The following is a 24776-nucleotide window of genomic DNA, read 5'->3' as shown; positions in this document are numbered from 1 at the left end:
AATAGACCCAGCTAGTGTTGTTTGCTTGCTTGTGTCAGTACTGTGATGTGAGCATTCGTATTAACGTGCAAGTAATCATAAGGTCTTTAACGGAATCTTTCAGCACTATATCGTCCATCATTAATTCCCAAGCAGCCGTTTTTTATGTGGACGTCGTCTCCCAGTACAAGAAGTTTACAGTAACGCAAGCCGCCGCTTTTACTAAGAGGAGTGGTAAGTTTCTTCGTCTTCTTACCGGTGGTAGTATTGTGAATGAAGCGGCAGGTAAAGATAATGAAGCTTTTATTTAGGTTTTTAATACCCTTTTCAAGCCTCAATCTAAGAAAAACGTGTTTTGTAAAACTGAAAAAAAAAAGAAATATTGATACAACCAATTGCACCGGTTCTGCAGTGGAGAAACGTCCTTTTTTTAACATGAGGTTCTGCCTGATTCACAAAGCCGCGCAGCGAATGGACAAACGACAGCTGTGTTCGATCGTCCGCAACCTCTCCAGTTTACTCAGCGCAGCTGCGCTGAACGGACGCGATATCAGCGCGCAGATATGCCAGAACGACAGGAGTAATCCCAATTCCCGGTAGAATGAGTTTTCCCTGAAAATATTTGATTCTTCTGGCGGCTTCTACTTTGTTCTAGATTTTAAAAAAAAACATTGCAGGTGCCGCCGTATCACGACGGAGAATTCCGCACTGTTCCAAAGCAGCTGCGCTGATTATACGTACTGGAGATAGAAGCCTGCAACTCGAGTCGGACCAGAAGTGGTTTCGCAGTGGTCCGCATGAAAATATGTGTGAACCTAATAAAGCTGCACTTACACGGGAAATCACTACACGTACAGAAACCTTCTTGTATTACATCCCAACCCCCCTTACAACAGTGTTTCGAGTTGGGTTTAACACAATTTTAGGGTGAAAGCCGTAGATCTATCATGAAACACTAAAACTGACCGTCTTCTTCGCCAATCCGAATAGTAGCGAAATGGCGGCCACTGTAGAGTTGAAGTAAGCAAATGAAAACACATTTAGGTTCGTGGGGGATTTGAACCCGGGTGTCCAGAGCAATAGCCAAGTTCCTGACCAATGCGCTAAATTGACACCCTGCCAGAGGAGGAACAAAAATTCGCCTGATCTTTGCCGCGTAACACGTGAGCGTAACAGCACGTGGGTAGAACAGGTACACTCGGAGGAGACCTCTCACTGTTGGGAAGCTGCCGCGCGAATTGCGGCCAGTCTGCCTGGCGCAGTAATTCGCGTCAAACGACGAAGGAACGAAAGCGAAGGAAGAGACGCAAACACGATGCAGCAGTAAAGAAATCTTTGACATTCGCTAGGCTTTCGCCTTCAATGCACGTAAGCAGACTTAAGCTCCCTAGGAATGTTTTAATTCAAATTCTACTTTATCGGCTATACTAACATGAGCTATTTTAGGACAGCAACTTCTGGCTGTTTCTTTGGGAGCCTCAGGCTGAAAAAAAAAAGACGCCATCTCGAAAGCTTTGCCAAAAGAGAAAAATTCCTCAGTCAGTAAACTGGCTTGGTGTTAACCCATTTTGCTCTTAGCTAAGGCAAGTTTCCGAAATAGTCCAAAGGCAACAATGCCTACAGCCAGAGCTTGAACGCTGCGCGGCAAGCCGAAGGGAAGAATACTAGTCTTATCCTGGTATTCTGAGTCCTTCCTCCACTCGAGCCTCCAGTGGAGGAAAGCCTTGATTTCGATTTCTCAATGCATAAGCATTGCCGGAATCCTCTTCTCATCCGAGTGGAGGGAGCAAATGGAGTGGAGGGGGACTCAGAATACGGCCCTTAGTCTTCAAGGAACTAACTCCGAAATTCTCGTTTTATGCCCGGAGCTGCACCTGGGATATGAAGCACGCCGTAGTGGGGGCTACGGATTAAGTTCACCACCTGGCGATCTGTAACGTGATCCAAAATCTCGACACACAGGCGTTTTTAGTTTGGAAATAACAGCCACCGCAGTTGCGGCAGCATGGTCGTTGCCGCGAGTGCCACTCCTAGTTTTTTTTTTTTGTTTTTGTTTTGTTCAGCGCTGTTTTTTGGGTGCGTTCTTACGGCTTCTGCTGTTGCGGTGCCTTACCTCGGTTCAGCTGTTCGGGTAAGTAAAATCTACCCTTTTCTATTCAAGGTTTAGATCGAGTTACGATCAATTTTGGCATTATACAGTGTGCACCTCTACAAACACTGCATGGCTCTCGGTAAGGAGAACGCACCATGACAATACGTAGCCACCAATTGGGCAAAAGAAGCTCATGGCGAGACCTGCACTTTGAAATATGCTGATTGGTCCGCTTGGCCACAAAGCCGAATAGCTACTGAAATTAGTAACTTAAGACTCTGGAGGATAATAGGGGTGCCCAGTGTATAATTTGACTCGAAAAAATGTCGTCTACGATGCGACATCATGCAGATCGAGCCTGGCGTTTTTCGTTGTGTGACGGCACAGCACAGGTAATTGTTTTTAGCTAAATAGTATATTTGGTGTCGTTATTCACAAAATATGCTCCTTCTGACGCAACGATTGGTCATGGAGGGACATTGTAGAAAAGAAGACCCATGGAATCCTTTTTTACAGCGTAGCTTAAGATTTTATTTGCGTGTGGTCAGCGCTGCGTTATAATGCGAGCATGAGCCTTGGTTTAATGTCACAAAGCGCACCAGTGTCTTACGTTAATTTTATCTCAACCGAAGTTATTCTCCTTACTTGCTCCTCTGTACGCAGCAATTCGTGTCTCAGGTGCACTGTGGCTAAGAAACCGCACAAATATTGTTAAAATACTGAAGTACTGAAAAACTGTAGCACAGCTGCCTGGATATATTTTGCCAATTTAATACTTATCCCTTCCCTTTTTGTAATCGGAGCATCTTGCCTGCACTGTAGATGAGATAAACCGAGCCGTTTCCACCAACATGAAACCTGGGTAGGGGCGAAACATGCAGTCTATAAGTGTATTCAAAGATTGTAAGTCTCTTTCTTGTCACTCGGCGTGCGCTGATATACGCGACATACCAATTACGAAGATAGCGGAGAAGTGAAATTCGAAATGGAGAACGGCGCATTTTAAAGTTAAAGCGAGTACGGAGCGAAATAAAAAAAAGCAAGCAAGCAAGCAAGCGCAAACGATAAACGAGTGTCCCGGTGTGCTCTTTCAGTACGCGTTTTCGCCCATGGAGATGAAACGTCCAAGCGCGTGGCGTTGGCATTCTAGTGTCCCGGTGTTTAGTACCGTGACAACATGACAATACGACGACGAATAACGAAGACGACGTGAGACACCGACAGCCCGAGCCCCTAAGGGGCTTCCCGCCGTAAAAAAACATTTATTATATCTAGCGGCACTTCATGACGTTAGACAGAAGAAGGGGTTTGGCGTTTTACTATAGCGCGCAGCATTCCCTATTGTCATCGTTAGAACTTTTTACTGCTCGCCTACGCGTAGTATTTACTATTGGCCTCTGTAGTAATTTTTACTATTTACCGAATTATTTATTGCTATAAGCCGTTGTATGCACTAGTCTTTGATATGAAAAAGTTCAACATGCGTAAGAAGCTATGCATATGTGGTTAAATATTACTAATTCCGAGTACATACATGCTCGTGAAACAATACATACATTTAAAAGCATAGTTATATAATAAAAACGAAATGCTTAACATTGGCACGCGCCCGCACGTAGGCAGTAACCAAACATGAGATCCGGAAGATGGAGAAACCGCTCAAGGGAGTGCAAAGAGGTAAATCCGAAAATAGTGACGGAACAGCTGCGGGTCTGCTATATGATAGTAAAGACGTTGTATTAGGAAAGTTACCAAAATTATTCGCAGAAGGTCTCAGGGGAATACAGGTGTCACTATCCTAGAAAAATGCCAACGTAATTCTAATTTAGAAGAAGGGTTATGCGAAAGAGTTTAATAACTACAGAACCCGCTGTGGTACGGAAGTTGTTTACCAAACACTTTTTAATCGCCTAAATGACACCCTAGACTTCGAAGAACCAAGGAAACGACTTGATTTAGTAAAGGCTACTCATCAGGGAATCACATTCATGTTATCAACCTGGAAAAGAAGGAATCCACGGAGGATTATTAACCTCTTCACATGGCGCTTATATATTGGGAAAAAGCTTATGATTCAGTGGAAACACTTGAAATGATGGAAGCACTGAGGGAAAATGGAGTACAAGATACGTACATAGTGCTCTTGGACGATGTATGCAAGGAATGTGGGGCAGGATAACCGTTCGTAAGAGTGGCAAGTGGGATATGAGTAAGGGCGTAAGACCAAGGTTCACACACTATCTCACAAAATTGTTTACGGCATGTCTAGAAGCGGTATTCGGAAAACACTATTGGGCAAGTCAGGGATAGGAGTGAAGGAAGATTATTTGAGCCACTTGAGATTTGCCGATTGGACCCGCTGCTGTGGCTCAGTGGCTAAGCTGTTGCGCTGCTGAGCACGAGGTCGCGGCGGCCGCTTTTCTGATGGGGGCGAAAAGCAAAAATTTCGGCGCACGTTAGAGATCCCCAGGGGGTCAAAATTAATCCGCAGCCCTCCACTACGGCGCGCATCATCACCTGCGTTGCGTCGGCGTGTTAAACCCTACAATCAATCAATCAATCGACATTTGCCGATGACATCTCCCTGTTCAGTGATTCGGCAGAAGTCCTGCAGATGATGCTTCAGGAACTACACACGGAAAGATTAGTCGGTCGGTTAAAGAGAAATGTGAAGAAGTCGAAGGCCATGCTAAATAGACATACATAAACAGGTTCCACCAGCCTAGACAATGAAATGTTAGAAAAAATGCGCAAATATAACGATCTTGGCCAGGTTGTGATTCCGTGTCCGAACTACGAAAATAGAAATCAGCCCTAGAATTACTGTAGGCTGGAGAGAATTCACCAAACTCGCAGAAGCAATGAAATGTAGGCTACCACCTGGTTTCCTAAGAATAAAGGCGTACAACGAATTTGCACTCCCGGGGATTACTTAAAGAGCCATGAAGAGAAAATACAACCTCGTTTTATTTGAAAGAACTAGGATTCAGTATCTCACTCAGCTCGATTACAGCCACAAAAGATGTTTTTTTAACGAAAAAAAAAGCAAGAAGTATATAAAAACTTTCAAATTTTGCGCCACAGTGACGTGTTATGAGCAAGAATGACGTCATACGGGCCAACAATAAAACATAATTTTCAGTGCGTTAACTGCACGTTAGCATTCAAGTGATGCGGTCAAATGGAACTAGAGGCCCCATTACAGACGTCCAGTCATGTGTCGTCGCGGCAGGTCAGTTAGGCGGCCGCTAATCGCACAAACAAGGTTCCGTGACGTCATAGAAAAGTTGCGGGAAATTGGCGAGGGGGTCGCGACTGCTTCACACGTTTTCTTTAATATCTCCGTTATTTGTTCGAAGATTGCGATGATATTGGTATCATTGTTATCGGGACTAAGCAGTCTTTCTAATAAACCCAACTTGTATTTTGTCTTCATGGCTCCTTTAAGGTGCAGATATCTTGGCACTTTCTAAGCGCCTTGAAAGAAAACTTGGGTAGGCCCAGTGAACCATGGAAAGAAGAATGACAGGAGCGTCGCTTACGCAAAGGGAACGAGGATATTGGATTATAGAGCAAAGTCGGGTGCCAGACGCCCTAGATCAAATTAAGAGAACGAACTGGGGTTGGGCTGGACATGTAATGTGAAGAACTGACAGTCGGTGGACCACCACCGGAGTAAAGGAGTGGTTACCTAGAGATACGCGACGAGAAGAAAGGGATGAGCGATAACTCGATGGAGAGATCACGTAAAGAAGTTAGCTGGCATGGCAATGAGTGAACTCGGACAGCGCACGACAGGAGCAGGCGAAATTCAATGGTAGAGGCGTTTGCCCTGCGCGTGATCATGTGTGATACACGTGTGCTGCAGCTGGCTCTACACAGGGGTCGTGCTTGTGTAGTATGAACAATAAAGGGTGAAGCAATCAGTGTCATGAATAACGTCTTTCGTTCTGTTTTTATTTCTCTCCTTTAGTTAGTATTAGTTCTGCATAGTGGCGGGACGTCACCGTTCGTCGGACTATTTGTCTTGGGTCTAGCCTTCCCTTGGGCGAATGCAAAGGTAAGATAATATGACGCAGAATTAAGCATCAAACCGTAGCCTGTCGTAATACATTATAAAGAATCGCTGTGTGTGTGCTTCACCGCAACCCTCTAGAACAAAAAATCCGCGTGACCAAATGAGCGAATTTGCAGCATACGATGGCAGCATGCGAAAAAAGTAAAAAGAAAAAGTAAATCTGCACAGGGACAAAAGGGCAAAGGGCGCATTTGCACTGTTACCCAACCGCAGATTGTATTTTTTGCTATGATCGTATGCTGGGCCTCATAATTCTCCAAATCCGCACATTCGGTCACGCAAAGTTTTCGTTCTCGAGTGTTGAGGTGAAGCCCATTTCCAGCGATTTCCTAGAGTGTAGCGTTACGTAATAATGATTGTACCATCCGGTTATAAGCACACAAGAAATAGCAGTTGACCGTTATCTGAGGAAGCAATTGGGTGCACGGAATGCGCAAATCAACATTCTGACTCAACCAGCCAACAAGAAAGGAAGCGTGAGTGTTTACAATCTCTGTGCATTTGGGTGCGCATGGGGCCAGACAGCTTTGTTCTATTGACTCCAGATGACCTTCTAGAACTCTTAGCAAAGTGCGTGTTCTTTTTAGTCGTGACAATTTACATTTGGCGCAATGAACACCCACAGATCGTGATATAATATTATTTCGCCTCCAAGACTTTACAGCAGCCTACACATGTTGCACATCAAATGCCACCGCTGTATACCCCATAACTCGGAGTAGTTTCGACCACGTAGTATACAATTCCTGCGTCAGAAGCAGTGACGTGTGTTTCAATCTGGAGTACTTTAAACTGCAGTTTATGTTCTAATGCCTGGGAAGGTGTCCCCTGACTCCGCTCACGCATCAGCGCACGAAAAATGAGAAGATAAATAGAGTACCTGAAAGTCATTTCGAACCCAATATTTTTTCGATGCGCCAGATGGGTGCATCATAAAAAAAGTTAGGCGAGGTTACGTGTTTAAGTGACCTCATCTGGGGATATAAGGGAACCACCTCCTGTTCTATGCACTCTAAGGCAATTCTGGGCTTTACCTTCACCACAAAGCGCTAAATTGACCAATACGTGCATCCAACGATAGAATTTCGGCGAGTGATGATTTGACTCAAAAGTTTTCTTTGCGCTGTGGCATCGCACAATGCAAACATGATGTTCTGCATTGGGCAGTGCCACAGCGCAGATCACAGTTTTCAGCAAAATCGTATGCGCGTTGCTGTCATTCGCCGAATTTGCGTTGTTGGCAATATAAATTACCCCGTCGAGTGCATTGTGTGGAATTTGAACACCGGGATTGATCAGAGTGTAGCATTATATAGTTGCAGCCGCTTCACCCCCCCCCCCCCTTCCTTCTGATCGTGCCTAAAGAAATTTCTCATGCTTTTTCAGTAATTCTAAGTAAAAAATGTAAGTAATAATAATAACGTAGAGTACCGCGTATTAGGAAATCAAATTAGCCCTCATATTAGCAATCCCGTCACACTAAATTGGTCTTCCGGTTATCCCGTTCGATGAGCCCAGAAAATCGACAATGAGGGCGGCATGGACGGGGTTTTACCCTATTTAATCACTCTTTTGCGGTAAGAAGCACATGCGCACATACATATTTTGAATACTAACAGCAATCACAATGAGCGATGTCTTCACTATTTTTAGTACCATAAATTCAAATTTTGATCAAAAGGTTTTTTTTCTAGTTTATAATCCTTATATAGATGCTCACTATCGCTTTCAATTTTTTTTGGTCAGGCTAGGCAGCGCCAAACTAAAAAAAAAGGATATTGGCCATCATATGTACATTGTATTGTACCCATTAATATTGGAAATATTTAAAAACATCTGCTGACGAAACACGCAGTTTTCCTATTCGCAAAATTTAGAAGTAACACAAATGAATTGCCACCCTTAAGGTCTACGTTAATACCAGGGAAGGCTTTTTCTGCTGCCCACTTTTTGTTAATCAATAAGTCCAATTGCGACTATACTTCCCAGTTTATACCGGCGTCAAATTATCTCATTTGGCTCTTCACGAACCGGAAGTTTGTCTTTCTAAGGGGAATTCGCCATTGGCGACGCAATATTAATAGTTTACGGCGCTCTTAAACAGCGCATGTCCCAGATCTAAACGGTCCCCCAAGTAGTGAATACTTAAAAATGATCGCCTGTATACCGTGTCTACGCTTTTGTACTCACTTATGTTCTAAAATACAAGCAAATCTCAACAAGAGATGTTTCCCCTTCTGAAGAGTTTGTAACAGCGCTACTTCCATTGAAAAAAAAAGGCACCAAAAGCAGCAATACTTACGAATGTAGCCAGGGCATATTTATGCTTGGGGCAGCATGCATAGCATTCTATGATGAAGAAAACAACGAGTCTGCCGTTTTGTTTTCGTTTGAGCCGTGCTTCTGTTTATGAGATCCGTGTTGAACAAAATTTTCTTGTGGAAGACACATTTTTTTTAGTGTGGCGTTGTCGTGCTTGTGCCACGCTGGTCTGATTGCGGATTTGAAAGACCGCGATGATATACCTGGCGCGAAACCGGGACAGCATTCCTGATGTTAAACAGACACTGGAAATAAACAGAGCGGGGCCGTTTCATGCATTTGCGGCTACTTACAAACTTGTCTTTTTAGTCAGAACAATATTGTCGGCTGAGGAATTTTTTTCTTCCTCAAAAGACGACGATGGCCCTACAGCTTATGTGCAGTTGTCGCTTATTTTAGCAAAACGTATATCCTGAGGCTTTTGTCATTTCGTCCTTTTTAGGGATTCCGTGAAACTTTAAGAGACGAAACTAAATAGGCCGACGTATTTGACATAGCGAACCGTGTGCCGTGTGCCTTAGGCCGTGTTTGAAGGTCGCTAATAACTTAAAATTGGAGGCGCCCACACTACACGTGTGTCGGCAAACGTACGTTGTGCTAAAGCACAGTATCGACAGTATCGACAAACGTATGGTGGGATCTTCGTTGTAGCCGTTTTTTGGGGGGGACACACCTTAAGTTCAACCTTTTTGTTGACAAATAAAATAATGCTGCCTACTAGTGGCCGAATAAATATTCTTCTTCTACTAAAATGAATCGAAGCAAGTGTGCGGGCAAATACCAAGCATCACCGGACTGTGCCGTAGTGCGCGTTCGTGTTTACAGGGTGCTGCGGTTGGTACCTTGGTAGCGGGAAGCCTGCAGCTGTGGCTGATGTTTGGCAAGATCGCCCTGGATATTCGCTCTCCAAGGATGGCAGTCACTCTCGACTACTGCCCCATCAATTCCAGTTTTCCTGCAGCAGGTAGTCCAGCCTTCGAACACGACGAAGCCTTGTCGCTAGGAGGGTGAGGAACGACGATGACCTTATATTTTCGAAATTTCTTTCGCATTAATATTTCAAACTGGTAAAACAGAAAAAGAGTCTTTTTTTGACCAAATTAAGAAACTGTGACGCGAAAAGCTGTGCAATTTGCCCATTCAGTTACCGTGCTAAGTAGAACGCAAGACTACAAAGAGGAGGAGACAAACGTTGATGTCCAAATGATACTTTATTGGGAATACTTGCGCCATCTAACGTGTAAGATGAGTTTCAAGATACAAATATAACGCCAAAAACTGTCCGGCCGAAACACTTTGATACATTTGCATCATGTCGCACCCAATGCACAACACGAGTTAGGCAGGAATTCTATCAATACGGTGATGAATTGGGCTAGTTGGTTCTGCATGTTTGAAAACTGCGCTTGAGGTTACTAAGCAGTGAAAGGAATACAAACAAGAGGAATTCTATCCCTTTCGAACAAAAATTGGCGCACACCTTGCTGCCGCACCTATTTAATTTAATAAGGCCATTTAATATTGTTCCCCCGTGGTTTTGTTTCCGGTCGATCCAATTGCACCGCATAAATCAAGCTTTCATCGGTTTGTATCCGCAGAACCCCATTATATGGACAGAAAACGACCATTTCCTTTCCGCATGTTTATAAGCGCTCACACTCAACCGCTCAATCAGGTACCTTCTTGTTTGACCGACCTATGCGCACCCGCAACTTCCGTCGTGGCGTACCTTCACGGCTGCTGGAACGGCTTCAAAAGGATCGCCCACTGAGTGAATGTGAAGTGATACCCCCGGGGGTTTCCCATAAACTAAAGTTCGCCAAGGTAATCACCAAGGTAGGTGTAAGTATAAGCTTCTGTGCGAAATAGTGCATGGGGTTCCACGTGTCTTGTGCGTTGAGGCGTCGTTTACTGCATTCCGTTAACTTGAGGGTTTGCATACCTCGGTCAAACCTGCAAGTACTAGAGTGAGCGATTGAAGGAGCGCGGCCACAACGTGGTGAGACGGAACAACGGCTTTCTCGCCACCCGCTGAAGTTCTGAGCGTGCAAACCAAAGATTGAGATGCGCAGTGTGACGCTTTAAAGCGAAGATTTCTATGCCTCACTGATGGCGTATATGACCGAGATAAAGCACTTTGGGAAAGCCAACTTACACAAAAGGTTTCCTCAAAGGCCCATGAAGCGCCTCAAGAAGAAACCGCCTACCGTTGTCGGAATCGAACGTACAGCCGGTAAAACGCTTGTCTATAACAGCGATTTCAACTTCAACCAGCTACATCCGAAAACTGCCGAAGCATACTCGTTCCAAACATGTCGGAGGCAAAAGCGAAGGGCTAAGACTTCAGAATTCCGCAGTAGTTTTATTCAAATCCCGCTCCGGCGGGGCAGAATAGGGCTGAGAGTACGAACGCTGTTATAGACAAGCCTTTTACCGGCTGTACGTTCCTTGCTTTTGGAAGCCGATGTCTATCCAATTGCGCCATGTCGGCACGCTCGAAGCAGTTTGGATTTTTGACTTTGATTTTGACTCAGGTTGCATGGGAGAAGGCATCGCGTTTGCACCATCTTTTCCTTAAAAAAGGAAATTTGATTTTTTTAAAGCACCTGTAACTGCTTTTGCGACGTTGGTTTTTTTACAGGATTTCCGACCTCCGGGATCACAGTGTGCTCGGTTTCTATCGCCTATCAGCCTACTGGAGTCTAATCGTTTTTGCACTTCTCACCATCGCACTTGGCGTTGCGGTCAGCTTGCTTACAGGTCAGTATGATAAATGTAATGTTGAGGGCTCCGTACGCAATCCCGTAAAAGGCGAATAGCGATACCTTCAGTGGTCACGTACCACTGGGGTCATGTTGAGTACTGTTTCTTTGGGCCCGCATCGTGCCGCAACGGTTAGCGTTGAAAGCTTGTCGGCTACCGCAGTTACCGCAGTCGTGTGGTCTCATAGGAGGAGCTGATCTCGATCCTTGCCAAAAGAAAAAATGGAGAGGGCAAATGACTGGCGGTGATGGAGGGAGACTTTTCATCTCTCATGGAGAAGTTATTATCAAACATGGAAAAAAACAGGCCCGAAATAAGACACTGTCGCTATAAATTTTTACTCCTGGGCTTCTGATATCAACCACTGTATACGGGGAGTTTATGTAGCGAACGCATACGCTCTCTGCGGCGTCTTACTCTGAGATTCTTGTATAACAGTAAGGGCGCAGTTTTAGTTCTAGAACCCTTTGGACCAATTTTTGCGTTCATACAAAAAAGGAAACGGTAGGCGCTCTCCCCCGTAATGTCTACAGCTGCAGAGGGGCGAAATTGAAGCTGTCGCGTGCTATTTCCTATCTGCCCACAGTCATTTCTTTGAGTCACGTAGATTCTGTGGCGCTGGTGTCTGTAGCTGCCGCTATAAAAACACAAGAAAGTGCATAAAAAAACGAAACGCAAGCGCTATAAAATGTGGAAAACAGGCTTTTCCTATTAGGGAATCGTAATAAACTGCGTACATTCATAGTTGAATCCTCTTATTCGCGCTTTCTTTTGACTGACGCTTCTACGCACGTCACGTGCAAAGTCACTAGCAGCAGCGTTGCCGTCACATAGCCTGGGCCGCATCGGCAGCACCGCTCAAATGGGTAGCGGCCGCGGGAGCTATCGGCAGTTTGTATTTTCCCCTTTTTTTTTCTTTTTTGAATGAATCGGGTGAGGGCGCTGGATGACTTAGATCTTCCGTTTTTATTTTTTTGGCAACTCCACGTCTGACATTCGTCACGACTGCGTGACGTCATGACCGTCTCGACAAATCTTCGCAGCGCCATATTTTTGCAAATAGGAGCTCAATGTGTACACTGTGAGGCTCGGTTATGCATTGATACTTCGCTTGAATGTGTCAATGTAAGCTGCAAGCAAGCAATGATTCTATGTATGAACCATGCCACCAGTGGTAGTATACACGTCCGGAAAGGTTTGCCTATACATACTTCGTATTCATGTTCGCTTGCATGGAAGGCATATAGCTTGCTCAAGTGGTTTATAGCATCAGGAAAAGCCAGTACAGTACGTAACTTGCAGATGAAAATTCCCATCCCCCAAAACCCCAGGCTACATTGCGAAGAATGTTACGTATTAAAATTCCTGTGACATAGCGCTCGTCCCACGACACCCCAGGCAGCTTCTGTAATTTCTCGAAAAAAGTGTCCCTGGATGCTAATAATAGGCACATCTCCTACATAGTGACTCTTTATTTTTTCCTCCACATCTCAAGAATCTCCGCCCTCGCTGAGAATTGAACCCGCATCCTCGTGCTCAGCAGTACAAAGCCTCAGCTACTTAGCCACCGTCACGGCTTTAGGATCAAAACTTACCCGATGACATGGAAAAGTAAAATTCGATAATACCCACTCCTTTCTCAGTTTTTGAGACTCCATATCTCCTTTAAGAAAGCATACAAGAATGGCAACCTAAAACTGACACAATGCGCCCCCGTCATCAAGGATTACCAGCGAATGGCTACCACATTAGAACATAGCCGTAGAATGTCTTGCTTTGAAATTGTTAGACGAATTGCAACGAAAAATGTGCAAACGTGGAATAAACAAAAAATTAGCGGTGGCTGTTCGGAAAGGTGACGCATCAACAAGAAACTCACCGGTTTCCTGTACTCTTTCTGAATCAAAAAGAAAAGGAGACAAGAAAAGCTGGGGAGGTTTAAAAGCGCCACAATAACCCGTTAAATTTTCTCCAACAGGAGCGTCATACTTGATAACATGAGATCCATTTATTTTTGGTAGCTGTAGTTAAGGCGACCCATAGGGTAAGGTGAACTGGGTCGCATATTTTCCCTCTCGGCTGAACACCGAATTGGGCACGGTGACCGTCTTTCAAAAATCTTTTGTACAGGTAATCCCATCTTCAGGGACGCTTTTTTAAAATCTTGAACCACTGATGATGATGATGTTTGAAGGTCAATGGCGCAAGGCCAGCTAGGGCAAAGAGCGCCAAGAAAGTGATTTGATGAATTGGTGACAACTAAAAGGTTAGTGGGAACACGAATAAAATCAGTTAAAGACTATGAGCACGGCTGGTGTAAAGGGCCAGAATGAAGACCAAGCGTGGTTAAAAAATAAAATCTTGAACCACTATTGCGCCAATTGTAATATAACTTCTGACCAAAAATAATTGTGATTGTAACTTTGGACTTAAATATTTCTCACGAAAACCCAACAATCCTGTTTAAAATTTAGCACCTGAGATCCGGAGCTCAGATAATAACAGCCACCGCCATATTATTCTTGCAGGAGGAAAGAAAACTTGCGCCGACAACTTCCATCTGACAAGCAAGCCTGCGTTGCGATTATGGAGGAAAATGAAACTTCTGCCAACGCAGGAGGTAAGCTTCACTGTCTCTAAGTGAGTGTGCGCCAGTTGTCTTCAGACGACATCAAGAAGGCGCTGCTATAAAAGTAGTGATGTCGTCGTCACCTTCGTCCCCTTGCACAGTCTCTTGAAAGCCTAAGCGAAGAACGGGTTATTGAGGTCCTCCTGCACATGTTCCGTTATGTTTATTATCACGCCAGAACCGTTTCTCTCACCTCACAGGAACCATTCCTCCGTCTTTGGGTCGAAATGTAACAATATGCTCGTTGCGTTCGGCAATGTCGAACCTGTCGCAGACCGTTAAAGAATGAAATTATTGATACGCCTTCCATGCTCACAAATTGTTCAATTGTTCATTGTTGAAACAATGGCGAACTTGCTTTGAAACTCAATCAAGGCTTTAGGACGGCATTTGTATAGAAACGCACACCCCATGGCATTCCATCCAGTGGCCTTGGCTCGAGTCAGCCTGCTCGCGCCGAAGACAAGCCTTCTACAAGATATGAGGCTGGCAATAACAACAGTTTATTTTAGTGCCTTTCCAAAGGGGTTGGTAGAGATGATACAGAGACAACAAATTAAAAGTAAGGTATCATTTAAGGTTCAGACACGACAGTGTGCTCTTCCTTAATCAAACAAGAGAAAATATGGAGCAAATTTAGAAGCCCTATGATTAGCTATCGCATTCCCTACACCAGCACTGTCAGCTTTCGCAATTTAAACATATGTATTTTTGGTAGGTCTCCGCATTCGCGTTATGAGAGGCGAGGCAAAACGGAAAATGAAAACGACCCGAAGCTGATCACTGGGCTTTCTGAATTAGCTATCGTGTATTAGTATGGCTTCATCGTAAAATGGCTGGTTGGATTGAGGGGGCCCCATTCAAAGTTTTTCATGGATTTAATCGAGCAGAAGCGACCAATGAATGTGCGTGCGAGCCGAGAGCTGGTTACATAGTCTGTCATACTTTCCATGCGCTTAGAGTCCCTAGAACGTGAGGGCTACTGTGGGCTACAGCCTGAAACAAAATTTTTGGCCAAAGCAAAAATGTGGCCGAAGGCGTAAAACATAGCAGTAATTCCTAATAAAGAACAAACTTTTCCATGTTGTGAGCTTGATCATTATAGCGAGCTTGATAAAGAACAAACATGCTCCTTGATCCTTACACAATTATGGTTACTTCAAGCACGGCCGCTCGATGGAAACTACATCGAGCGGCCATGCTTCAAGTGACGGCCTACTAAAACATCACGGGAAGTTGATTTTACCTGTGCATGCTTGAAGATTACTGCCAAAATACAGCTGTGATTATCCAAGGGAACCAACAGGCGTCTTTACATTTTAATAAGCGCATTCAGTCCATAGCCCACCACTACGGCGCCCTTGATAGCCCAGGTGCAGCTTTGGTACCTAAAACAGCCCGAATTTCAAATAATTAAACATCGATACCTTGAGTCACGACAAGTAGGTTGTGCTTTGAACGTTTGGCTTCGTGAGTTGATGTGAAGTTCTCGCAATACTTTGTTTCTCTCGCATGCTTGTAGCTTCGTTTTTATTGATTTCACTGCTGGACTATGTGACACCAAAGGTAGCGCAACTGGTCTGCTTGAGATTGCTTTGGCCTGTCTCCTTAGCCTACGTAAATTACGCTTATACTGCTCTTGTGCCCTTAATGATTACAGTTTTTCAAATTTCACCACCATTATAAAAAATTGCCACCCCTTCCTAAAAAAATTTCAGATAAGCACAAAAACTAAAAGTGCGTCCAACCGTCGCTGAAAGTGCGCCGAATCGATTGCCAAGCCTTAAACACCCAAATCGCAAACGAAGACCGAACCTATGCGAAGAGTTTTCGCGCACTAAGCAAACGCATCTACGAACGCTGAATATGAGTACCGATACGTGGTTTACAAGATAAAGGTATACTATTGTACTCCTTAATCATGAACGATAAGGGTATTGTCTTATCTAGAATAGCTCCTTTTTCGCGATTTTCAAATAACCATTCTGACACAATGGAAGGCCGGTTTCACGCACGCGCCGTGTGTCCAGAGATCATATCAGAGGTTTTCGGTCGATCGAACGGTCTATGGGGAAATACATTTTTTGACCGAGCGCCATTTCCCAATCAGGCAGCGTTCACTTTAAAACTGCTGTGAAGGGTTTACAGGGGGTAGGTTCTATTGACGTGTAGATATTGTCGCGTGTGCGTCACCGTGTGCGTGTCCCCGTTGTCACGCCGTGTGCGCTGGCAAGCGGAGATCGGAAAAACGAAATGTTTTCGCCAGTTATGAAGTTTTGCTGATGGAGCCCAGCCATTATTGATTCTGACGCAGTAATCATAACCACTCGGCTATGTGTCTCCGCTGACAAGTGATAATGACAAATTTCGCATTGCGTTTTTTGGCATCTGTTTCAAGGAAAGAAGACGAGAAAATATTCTGACTAATGGATTTTGTCGCACATTGAAATAGCAACAAGACATAGGATTGAGATTGAGATTGAGATCCAGACGTAGGATTGAGAAAAGAAATGGCGACGTCACTGGCTTGCTTAGTACATCGGCGCGGTTAAGGATGGCAGGTCACTTCTTTGCCCGGGCGAGTAGAGTCACGCTTGCCCAAATCGGCAGAGTACAAAACGTGCTCCCTGACACGGCATCACTTTGCTCTTTGCAGCTGAAGCTGAGAGTCCAAGGGGAGGAGGAAGACGAAAAAGACATTCTTCACCCACAATTTCGAGATGAGTCCTCGAATTCAAACGAAAGCAACGTGTAGGTGGCATCTCTGTTCCGGAGCACAATGGCGAATTGGGCAATTTGATGCACTTGCACGGTGGTAACAGCGCGAAACAGGCGCTCGTCCTGTTTGTTTTTCCTCGGCCTTCTCTTGTCCCCTCGTTCACCGCTGTTTCCCACGAGGCATCTCCCTTGGTTAGGAGAAAATTTAGGAAGACGTCCGGGTGCTCTTTGAACAAAGGACGACTCTGTGATCTGTGACTGCGCACACGAAGTGTCAATATTTTTTTTTTCTAGTGGGGACCTCGGCCACGCGCCGTCCTCTGAAGAGCTGCTGGTTTTCCGGCTTGCATGCTAGAACACCTCTGCGATATCTCTGCTGAAAATTCACACTGACTGATTACATCGCTTGCGCTGCTGCTTGAAGCGATGTGATTGCGAAGAGGAACAAAATTAGAAAATAGGAGAACTGCTTTTTCTGAGCCCGTGAAATAATTCTCCCTGCAAACGACACTAAAAGCACCGAAATATCGAACTGCGGGCTTGATACACAGGTACAGAGAATTGTAGCGTCTGTGCAAAGTAAGATGCAAATGAAGATAAGATAATCTCTTCGAAGTGTTATTTAAATGTAATAAGGTCGTGATCACCAATGGCGAGCGTTGCGATGGCGTTAGTGTCAATAAAAGCAGGTGTCTACATAAAGAACAAAAAGTCGTCCTTATCAATTTATTTCGGCTGTGTTTTAACATCTGCACCAGCTTGACAAATAAAGATTTATTCATCATCATCATCCTTTATACAATATTTGTTCCTTAAAGGAGCCATGAAGACAATGTTATGAATGGGCCGAGAACCACACAGGCAGAGAGAAGAACACTGGTTAACACGTAGAAGAATATATTTAAGAGGACTAAGTACAAGCACAGGACAGTAGACGCTGGGATATTATAGACTGGACGGGCTTGGGTCACACGGACGCGCAGCCCGTAGTTAGAAGGTACACAAAATAGTCTCGTAGTTGGGAAGGTCCGAGAGCAATGCCCAATAGGCAAGTTAGCTCACGCTCAGTCGCGACGCGTTTCTAACGGCTCCAACAGCAGGAACGGCAGCGCCCAACAGCCTGACCGGAACGTCAGCAGTCGGCACACCAGCGCCACGATGACGGCACCCAGACGCGCTCTCGAGCCTTGGCAGAGGACAGCGACGGTTGTGCTCCAGGTGGCCCGTGGACCAAGCGTCCCACGGGGCAGTTCCCACGCAACCTCGCCCTGTTCCGCCGCTTGGCTTCCAGCCGTTCGCGTACCAGCTTCCGCGATCACTTACGCGCGCTCCTCTTCCTCCTCATCTTCTCTGTCGTTCTGGCTGGCCCACTTGCGCGGCCAATCACTCACATGGCCATTCATCACACAAGACGAGTGCGCAGAGAAGTTTCAACCCGGCGTTGTGTTCCACGGCGGAGATTGTGGCGGTGCCGATGACTAGCGGCGGGAGGAAATAGCCTGGGCCCGAAACGAGGCCTCACTGCCCGCGCTCCGCGTCACCGGCACACCACTCACTCTTGGTACGGACCTCGGCTTCTCCCGGTGACGTCCAGGGCTGTCGTCGGGCCTACACCGCGACGGACGGAAACTGGAAGGAAGCGCCGGCGACGGACCTCGGGCCCACACCGCGAGGGCGCCGTCCTGCTGTAGCCTTTCCCGACCGCTTCCGAGCTCCTTCCTTTTTCTTCTTCCCTGCTGGCCCGTTGCCTTCGGCCAGCGCTACAACCCTGGTTCGGCGGATTGGCCACCACACTGCACTGGCCCTTCACTACATCTTGTACTGCTGACAGACTACCACCTCGCGTCGACTCACTGAAGTCACTGGCCCGTCCGCGTTCCCTCCACCGTGCCAGCCCCAGCGGACTGTAGTGGACCAGTTCCTCGCCAGTGTTGTAAATAATGACCTTCCCCTTTCGTACCTACCCGTTTGGATTACCTTGTGAATATAAGGCGTGAGTTGGCTCAGGAACAGTAGTCTGGCTCATTGCTCTGCACGCGGTCCGGCCCAAAATTCATAACAGACAAAATGCAAGTTTATTTTATTCGAAAGATTTCGTGTTTTATAGTGTCCCCAGCCCTTGCGCGGCAGCAAATGATCCCGTAGTCACTGAGAAATAAATCAATTTCGGTTAAAATTTTGATTCTGCCGCCAAATCGTGTGTTTTGGAGACGTCTACAATGAAGTCATAACAGCGCGTATACTATGGTCCCTACTCATATTTCTAGGGACCATACGTATACTAAAGAACTTCCACTGCGCCATTCGGCTCTGCAGCCTTGCTTGCCGTCAAACCTCCCAGATGGCACTAGCATACTCTGCACTCTGCCGTTGCTTCGTTTTTGACCGTATGTTTTTGTTACGGTAGAAGGTAATCGCTTCGTGAAACAGGGGCTATGCTTGACAAACAGGGTAACGTAAGGCAACGTCGCTTACGACAATCGGCCAGCGTCGTATAAGACAACTCCAAAGCGTCGAACTGCTGTGCAGCTAAAACAAGCTTAGTGCACCCAGTACCAAGTGCAGTGCGCATCGGTACTTCCATGTTTACGTGTATTTCCGTAACTTTTGCTGTTTACCGCACCATTCTTACTGCTGTAAAATGGGTATGAATTATATTTAGGCGCAAACAGCTCGTCCGGAAAGTTTATAGGCTCTGCCTAATTCGCGTTTGCTTTTGCCGGCCTCTGCCTATCGCAGATCAGTCTGGTGTGACATAATATATGTTCTGTTGCGGGAAATGAGCTAGTGGGTCGCATGGCCATTCCTTTTTTTCCTAATTATGTAGCTTATTTGAGCGAAGTTTACGTTAAAAGTGGCGTCAGTATGATTATAACGAGGCAATCTTTTGAATCAACCAAACTTGTGTTTTGTCTTCATGGCTCCTTTAATCTGCGCTCAAAAGATGCAGTGGTTCGCATGAACACGCAGGAAAGGTGAAGGAAGCCGAAAAGAAATGAGCCTGTTAGCGACCACCAGCTTCGCTTGAAAGCACGTGTTTTCTTTTCTTTGTAAAGGCACACCGAAGGCTACACACAATTTTTACGTCCATAGAATAATGCTGCCAGTTTACGAACGCCCGGTACAAGTCATTTAATGGGCTGTGAAAATGAGACAAAATTAAAATGCAAGACAGAAGCACCCACAGCAGGATGCTTTCTACTCTACGATTTCTGACGCCACAATTTTTGCAGGCCCATTTGAATTTTCAAAGCACGAAGCTGCGAACGTTTCTCCAGACCAAAATCACACTTACAATATAAAATACACCTATTCCTTCCCAAATAATTACTGTCACCATGTTTCCTAAGCACCAGCCTCCACACCGGCAACAAGCTACTACTCATTACTGGAAAAAGATGTACGCGCCATCATTAACTTGTCATTTGATGCCCATAGCGAACCACTTTTCATAAAACATGGTGTTCTTAAAGGTTGATGTATTTACAATTCTGTTTTGTTGACATTCTTATACTGAACCTGAATACTGAATACTGAATACTGAATACTTATACTGAATTGCTGGGACACAGTTTGGTCCGGACCTTCAAGTCGCATTTTTTTTTACCCGTGTGTCGGCATTCCACCTTCAAATAACTGTCGTCTCTGCTGCACCGAGAATTTACTGATCAATTTTTGGCTGCTTTTAACCCGTGCGTTTGTGTAATGATGTATCGCTGTCCCAATTTCTGCATATTCAGCTTTGGTTGACTTCATGGAACGTATTAAGAAGACTTCCGGTGGTCTACAGACGCATGCAGTCAAGCCGATTTCGAGAAATCTTTTTGCCCATGCTCCTAGCAAAGGGAAAAATTACGTTGAATAAAGAATTATTTGATTGATCTTGTTTGTTTGTTGTTTTTTACCCAATGCGGTGGCTCACTCACTAATGTGTTGTGCTGCTGATCCCAAAGACGCGCGTTCGATCCCGGCCGCGGTGGCTGCTTTTTAGATGGGTGTAAAAAGCGAAAACCCCCGTGTGTCGAGATTTCGGCGACGTTGGTCGAAATTAATCCGCAGCCCTCCACTCCTGCGCGCCTCGTAGCCCAAGTGTAGCTTCGGCCTGTTGAAAACCATAACTGAAATGGTTTGCAGCGTTTGCTAACGGTGCCTGAAAACTAACAAACAAAATTTCCCCTGCAGCATTACGAGGGAAGAAAAAAATGCATTTGATCTTTCTTAGCAGATGACTTTCAGTGTGGAAAAACTTCTTATTTTCTAGTAAAAAGAACGTTAACTTTGCCAAGATACAGTCTCTTACTTAAGTGGAATGAGCACACTGTTCAAAATGCTCAATGGCTAAGGCGTTGCGCTGTTGAGCACGAGGTCGCGGGTTCGATTCCCGGCCGCGGGGGCCGCTTTTCTGATGGAGGCGAAAAGCGAAAACGCCCGTGTGTACGAGATTTCGGCGCACGTTAAAGATCCCCAGGTGGTCAAAATCAATCCGGAGTCCTCCACTACGGCGCGCCTCGTCGTCTGCGTTGCGTCGGCGCGTTAAACCCTATACAATCAAATCAATCACACTGTTCAAAATGAGAGTGAAGTTCCGTTTAAATCAAGTGTGATGGGAATGAACGAATAAAAGCGGATAATAGATAAAAAAAAGAACACTTTTGTTAGCGTAAGACAAGAACAGAAAACGACGCCATTTGCTAGGTTTAAGTGAAACGACAGGAAAGTAACATCAAGGGGTGAGCAGATAGAGCGAGATTATTCTACAATCGTTCTGGTTTCCAGCGGGGATACGTAAAAAACAGAGCAGATCCTCTTGCTTCGCCTCATAATTTTCTATAAATATCCGTTCCGCATAAAATCGCGTTGCCTTTCAGATATAATCTACGCAACCTGTTTCAGCCGGAACCTGTGTATTACGTACGAGATAAAGATTAGAGGAGGGAACACCGCCACGTTATCTTGATTTATGACGGAGGATCAGCGTGTCAAAAATGCCAGAGAAAGAAACGAGACAATAGAGAAAATGCCCAGCTTTATATGGCAATTTCTGGGTATGACAGATAGTTTTTGTCGCCTAATAAAATACCGGCAAGGTTAAAGATTTGGAATCTTCGTGTCAGCAAAAGCACAGCTTCCCTTTACTGTCAACTTGAGAATAGAAAATCATTCACGGCTGCTGCTTTAGCCTGTGTTAATACTATCGATTCTTAACGGCTACCAAATGAAGGGAACAAATATATTGTTTCACAGGCTTAGATGAATTCTCGCTCCGGGTTTTGGGACTGCAGCCATGACTCTGATAAATACTGTGATGAGCTACCTGGTGCACAACCGTCCAAATTTGAATTTCCCTCTGTGTACATTCGATTATACTTACTCATTGACCCCCGTATATTAAGAGAGCAAAACAGTTTAATGGCGATAATGTAGAAGGTAATCACGCGGTAATTCGTAGGTAGAATCCAAGAGTGGTTTTAAGGAAATTGTTCTAAAAAATAGGTGGAAATAAGTGCTCATGATGCTGAAGGGAGTCTTGGTGCTATTTCTATTGGGTGATTGAGCGTCGTCGGACGGGTCGCTGTTGATGTCAATTAACCATGTTAATGCCTGTCAGTCTAAGTGCGAGCCCGCGACGAGCTACCATATTTACTCGATTCTAAGCACCCCCTGTTTTTCCACGATAGCGATGCGGGAAGTGAGGCGGGTGCTAAGATTCCAAAAATATGAAATGACCCCCCCCCCCCCCCAACTCACGCACACGCGCACACGCGCGCACACACACACACACACACACACACACACACACACACACACACACACACACACACACACACACACACACACACACACACACACACACACACACACACACACACACACACACACACACACGCACACGCGCGCACGCACACGCACACGCACACGCAGACACACACGCACACGCGCGCACGCACGCACACACACACACACACACACACGCGCACACGCACGCACGCATGCACATTTTTCGCAGGTCATATCCAGACAAGACAGGCGCAAGGGATGATTCTTACAGCACACATAAAAAAGGTCGGAACGGGGTGAATTCACTGGTTACGTCTGATATTCAGTCACTCTCACTACCACTCGAGTGTGTCGCAAAGCTTGAGCAGCTGCTCTCAGTACTCCCACAGCAGGTCGTCTTCTGTACCGTCTAAGTAATTTGTAATCTAATATTTCTTAAATACTTGGCCACAACGCCAACTTGGACCCGCGTCCACGCATCTGAACTCCATTTTTAGGGTTGACGGGGACGCTTTCTGTAGCTTTCCTGTCGCGTTTGAACACACCAACACGAAACACAGCCGAGCTAGCCTCAGCGGGATAGAGTGCATGCCTCCAGTCTAGTCTGGCCGTGCACGAAAAGCAAGAGACTACGCCCCTCCGAGAGCTCAGGCTAATAACAGAGCGAACAAGCGCGGTTGGCATTCTGTGCAACGCGCGCTTTCTTACAGAAAAGGAGGTGCTTAGATTCGCATGCAAACTTTCTTTTTACAATTTTTTTTTCTGAGAGTATGGGAAGGTGCTTAGAATGAGCGGGGGGGGGGGGGCGCTTAGAATCTTGAAAATACGGTGTTTTATTACGTTAATATGAACATGTGAACTTCATCAGTGCTATATGAATATGAACTGACGGACATTTTTGGCGTGAGCTTCCTGAACTTGTGGTTTTACTTTTTTTCTTTTTTTACAGGCGGGTTTATGACCCTTCATTCATTGTAGTAGAGTAGCTGGGGACAAATGGCTTTCAACCTGCCCACCGAATAAAGCAGTTAAGCTAAAATAAGGGCTATGAAAGAATCTCTACCTTCAGGTCCAGCCAAGGACATGTCGACGAGCACGAGTGAGGACGTCACCTCTCGAAGCACCGCTCCGAAATCATTTGTGAGCTTGTCTATTATCAATGCAACACCTGCTTCTGTTCCACCTATCTCCATGCCAGATAAACGAACTCATTAGATATACAGTTATATTTTTATGGTGTTTAGCTTCTCCAGCGTGCCATGAAAGCACTCTGGTACATTGAGTCCAAACCGCCCTCGATTCGTGTAGCTTTGTGGAGCGCTGCAGAGGCGGCGAGGCATGAATAGGCGCAGCCAACAACGCGGAGAACATATTCCCAAGGCGATACCCCGTGACATTTATTTATTTTATTTTTTTGGTCAATACTACGAGCAGCCTTTTGGCTGCCAAGGCAGTAGTGTTCAGAGCAGTTAAATAATGCATTTTGTAAACGGCGAGCACAGAGGAGGAACAAGGGATAAGTTAGACATTTAACACAAATATGCAGAACATTCAAGGAACAGTGACAAAAAAAAAGAAACAAATATTACTGAATTCTGCAATGTGTGAGAAACAAGTTCGTAACAGTATGATTGGGCGTGTAAAAGACCAAGTAGCTCACAAATATGTGCAAGGTCTGCTAGAATGAGATAGCCACTTTAACTCACATGACTGTAACAAAAACCCGCACGGTGCTAACTCCGAAACCCTCCCGCCGCGGTGGGCCGCTGCCTTGAGCAGCCCCAGCCTCGGCGGCCAACTCTGGGCCGTTCAGCAGGCCCGCGAGGCGGCGGAGTGGCCAGGCCCCGCGCGGGAGACCTAAAGCCCGGTCGGCGAGAGCTTTGGAAGGCCATCAATAAAGTCTTCATCAGCCAATGAATAGGAGCGGAAGGCAACACCACCTGGAAAGGAAGAAGGTCAGAGTGCTTCCTACTCTCCGAACGGCAAACGTAACACAGTCGGCAAATTCCACGGTTCCCGTTGGTCGTCGTCCCCGATAGCTACTGGTTTCTAAGACGGCGACCACAAGATCATAGCTAACCCAGCCCGCAATGCAGCACCACTTTTTCGTTTTCCCCGGACGCATCGTCTTCTTCAGTATACTCATGCATGTTGGGCGTAAAGCTGTAAGCGAACCCATGGTATGATTTTGCTTCTCCTTCTTGCTCAAGACCTCTCTCACCGAGCCGCTGGGACGGGGAGGGTTTCCGTGCCTCGTCACACCCCCGAGAAATCACCCAGTACAATCGAACCGCGAGACAGACCTTCTCCAGTCCTTACACATCTTTGACCAAAAGCCAAGAAGTTGCACTCAGACACATTCAAGGGGGCACTTTTCACACCCATTCCGTAGCATTTACTCTTGCCCACACAATACT

At 45.6% G+C, this 24776-nt stretch overlaps 1 protein-coding gene across 4 annotated transcripts in view; it reads left to right on the top strand.

Annotated features, from left to right (window-relative positions):
- The window catches only part of LOC144152920 (sodium-coupled monocarboxylate transporter 2-like), a 73536-nt gene extending 50018 nt beyond the window's left edge, over nucleotides 1-23518 (top strand). The window contains exons 9-16 of one of the 4 annotated variants that reach the window (XM_077684501.1): nucleotides 104-213; nucleotides 2043-2110; nucleotides 6045-6131; nucleotides 9297-9478; nucleotides 11113-11231; nucleotides 13763-13854; nucleotides 16520-16614; nucleotides 23309-23518. In XM_077684501.1, coding sequence (XP_077540627.1) covers nucleotides 104-213; nucleotides 2043-2110; nucleotides 6045-6131; nucleotides 9297-9478; nucleotides 11113-11231; nucleotides 13763-13854; nucleotides 16520-16614; nucleotides 23309-23345 — 790 coding nt within the window. In that variant the 3' untranslated portion in view covers nucleotides 23346-23518. Of the gene's footprint in view, nucleotides 1-103; nucleotides 214-2042; nucleotides 2111-6044; nucleotides 6132-9296; nucleotides 9479-11112; nucleotides 11232-13762; nucleotides 13855-16519; nucleotides 17430-20321; nucleotides 20373-23308 lie in introns of those variants that run through there. The other 3 variants (XM_077684509.1, XM_077684493.1, XM_077684518.1) reach the window with 3 other exon arrangements.
- Nucleotides 23519-24776: the final 1258 nt, after the last annotated feature.

The sequence above is a fragment of the Haemaphysalis longicornis genome, unplaced genomic scaffold (genome assembly GCF_048455015.1).
Source record: "Haemaphysalis longicornis isolate Haplotype H1 unplaced genomic scaffold, Haemaphysalis longicornis Haplotype H1 scaffold_1, whole genome shotgun sequence".
In the NCBI taxonomy this organism is placed as follows: Eukaryota; Metazoa; Arthropoda; class Arachnida; order Ixodida; family Ixodidae; genus Haemaphysalis; species Haemaphysalis longicornis.
The sequence above is the reverse complement of the archived record's forward strand: the minus strand, read 5'-3'. Positions and strand labels throughout refer to the sequence as shown.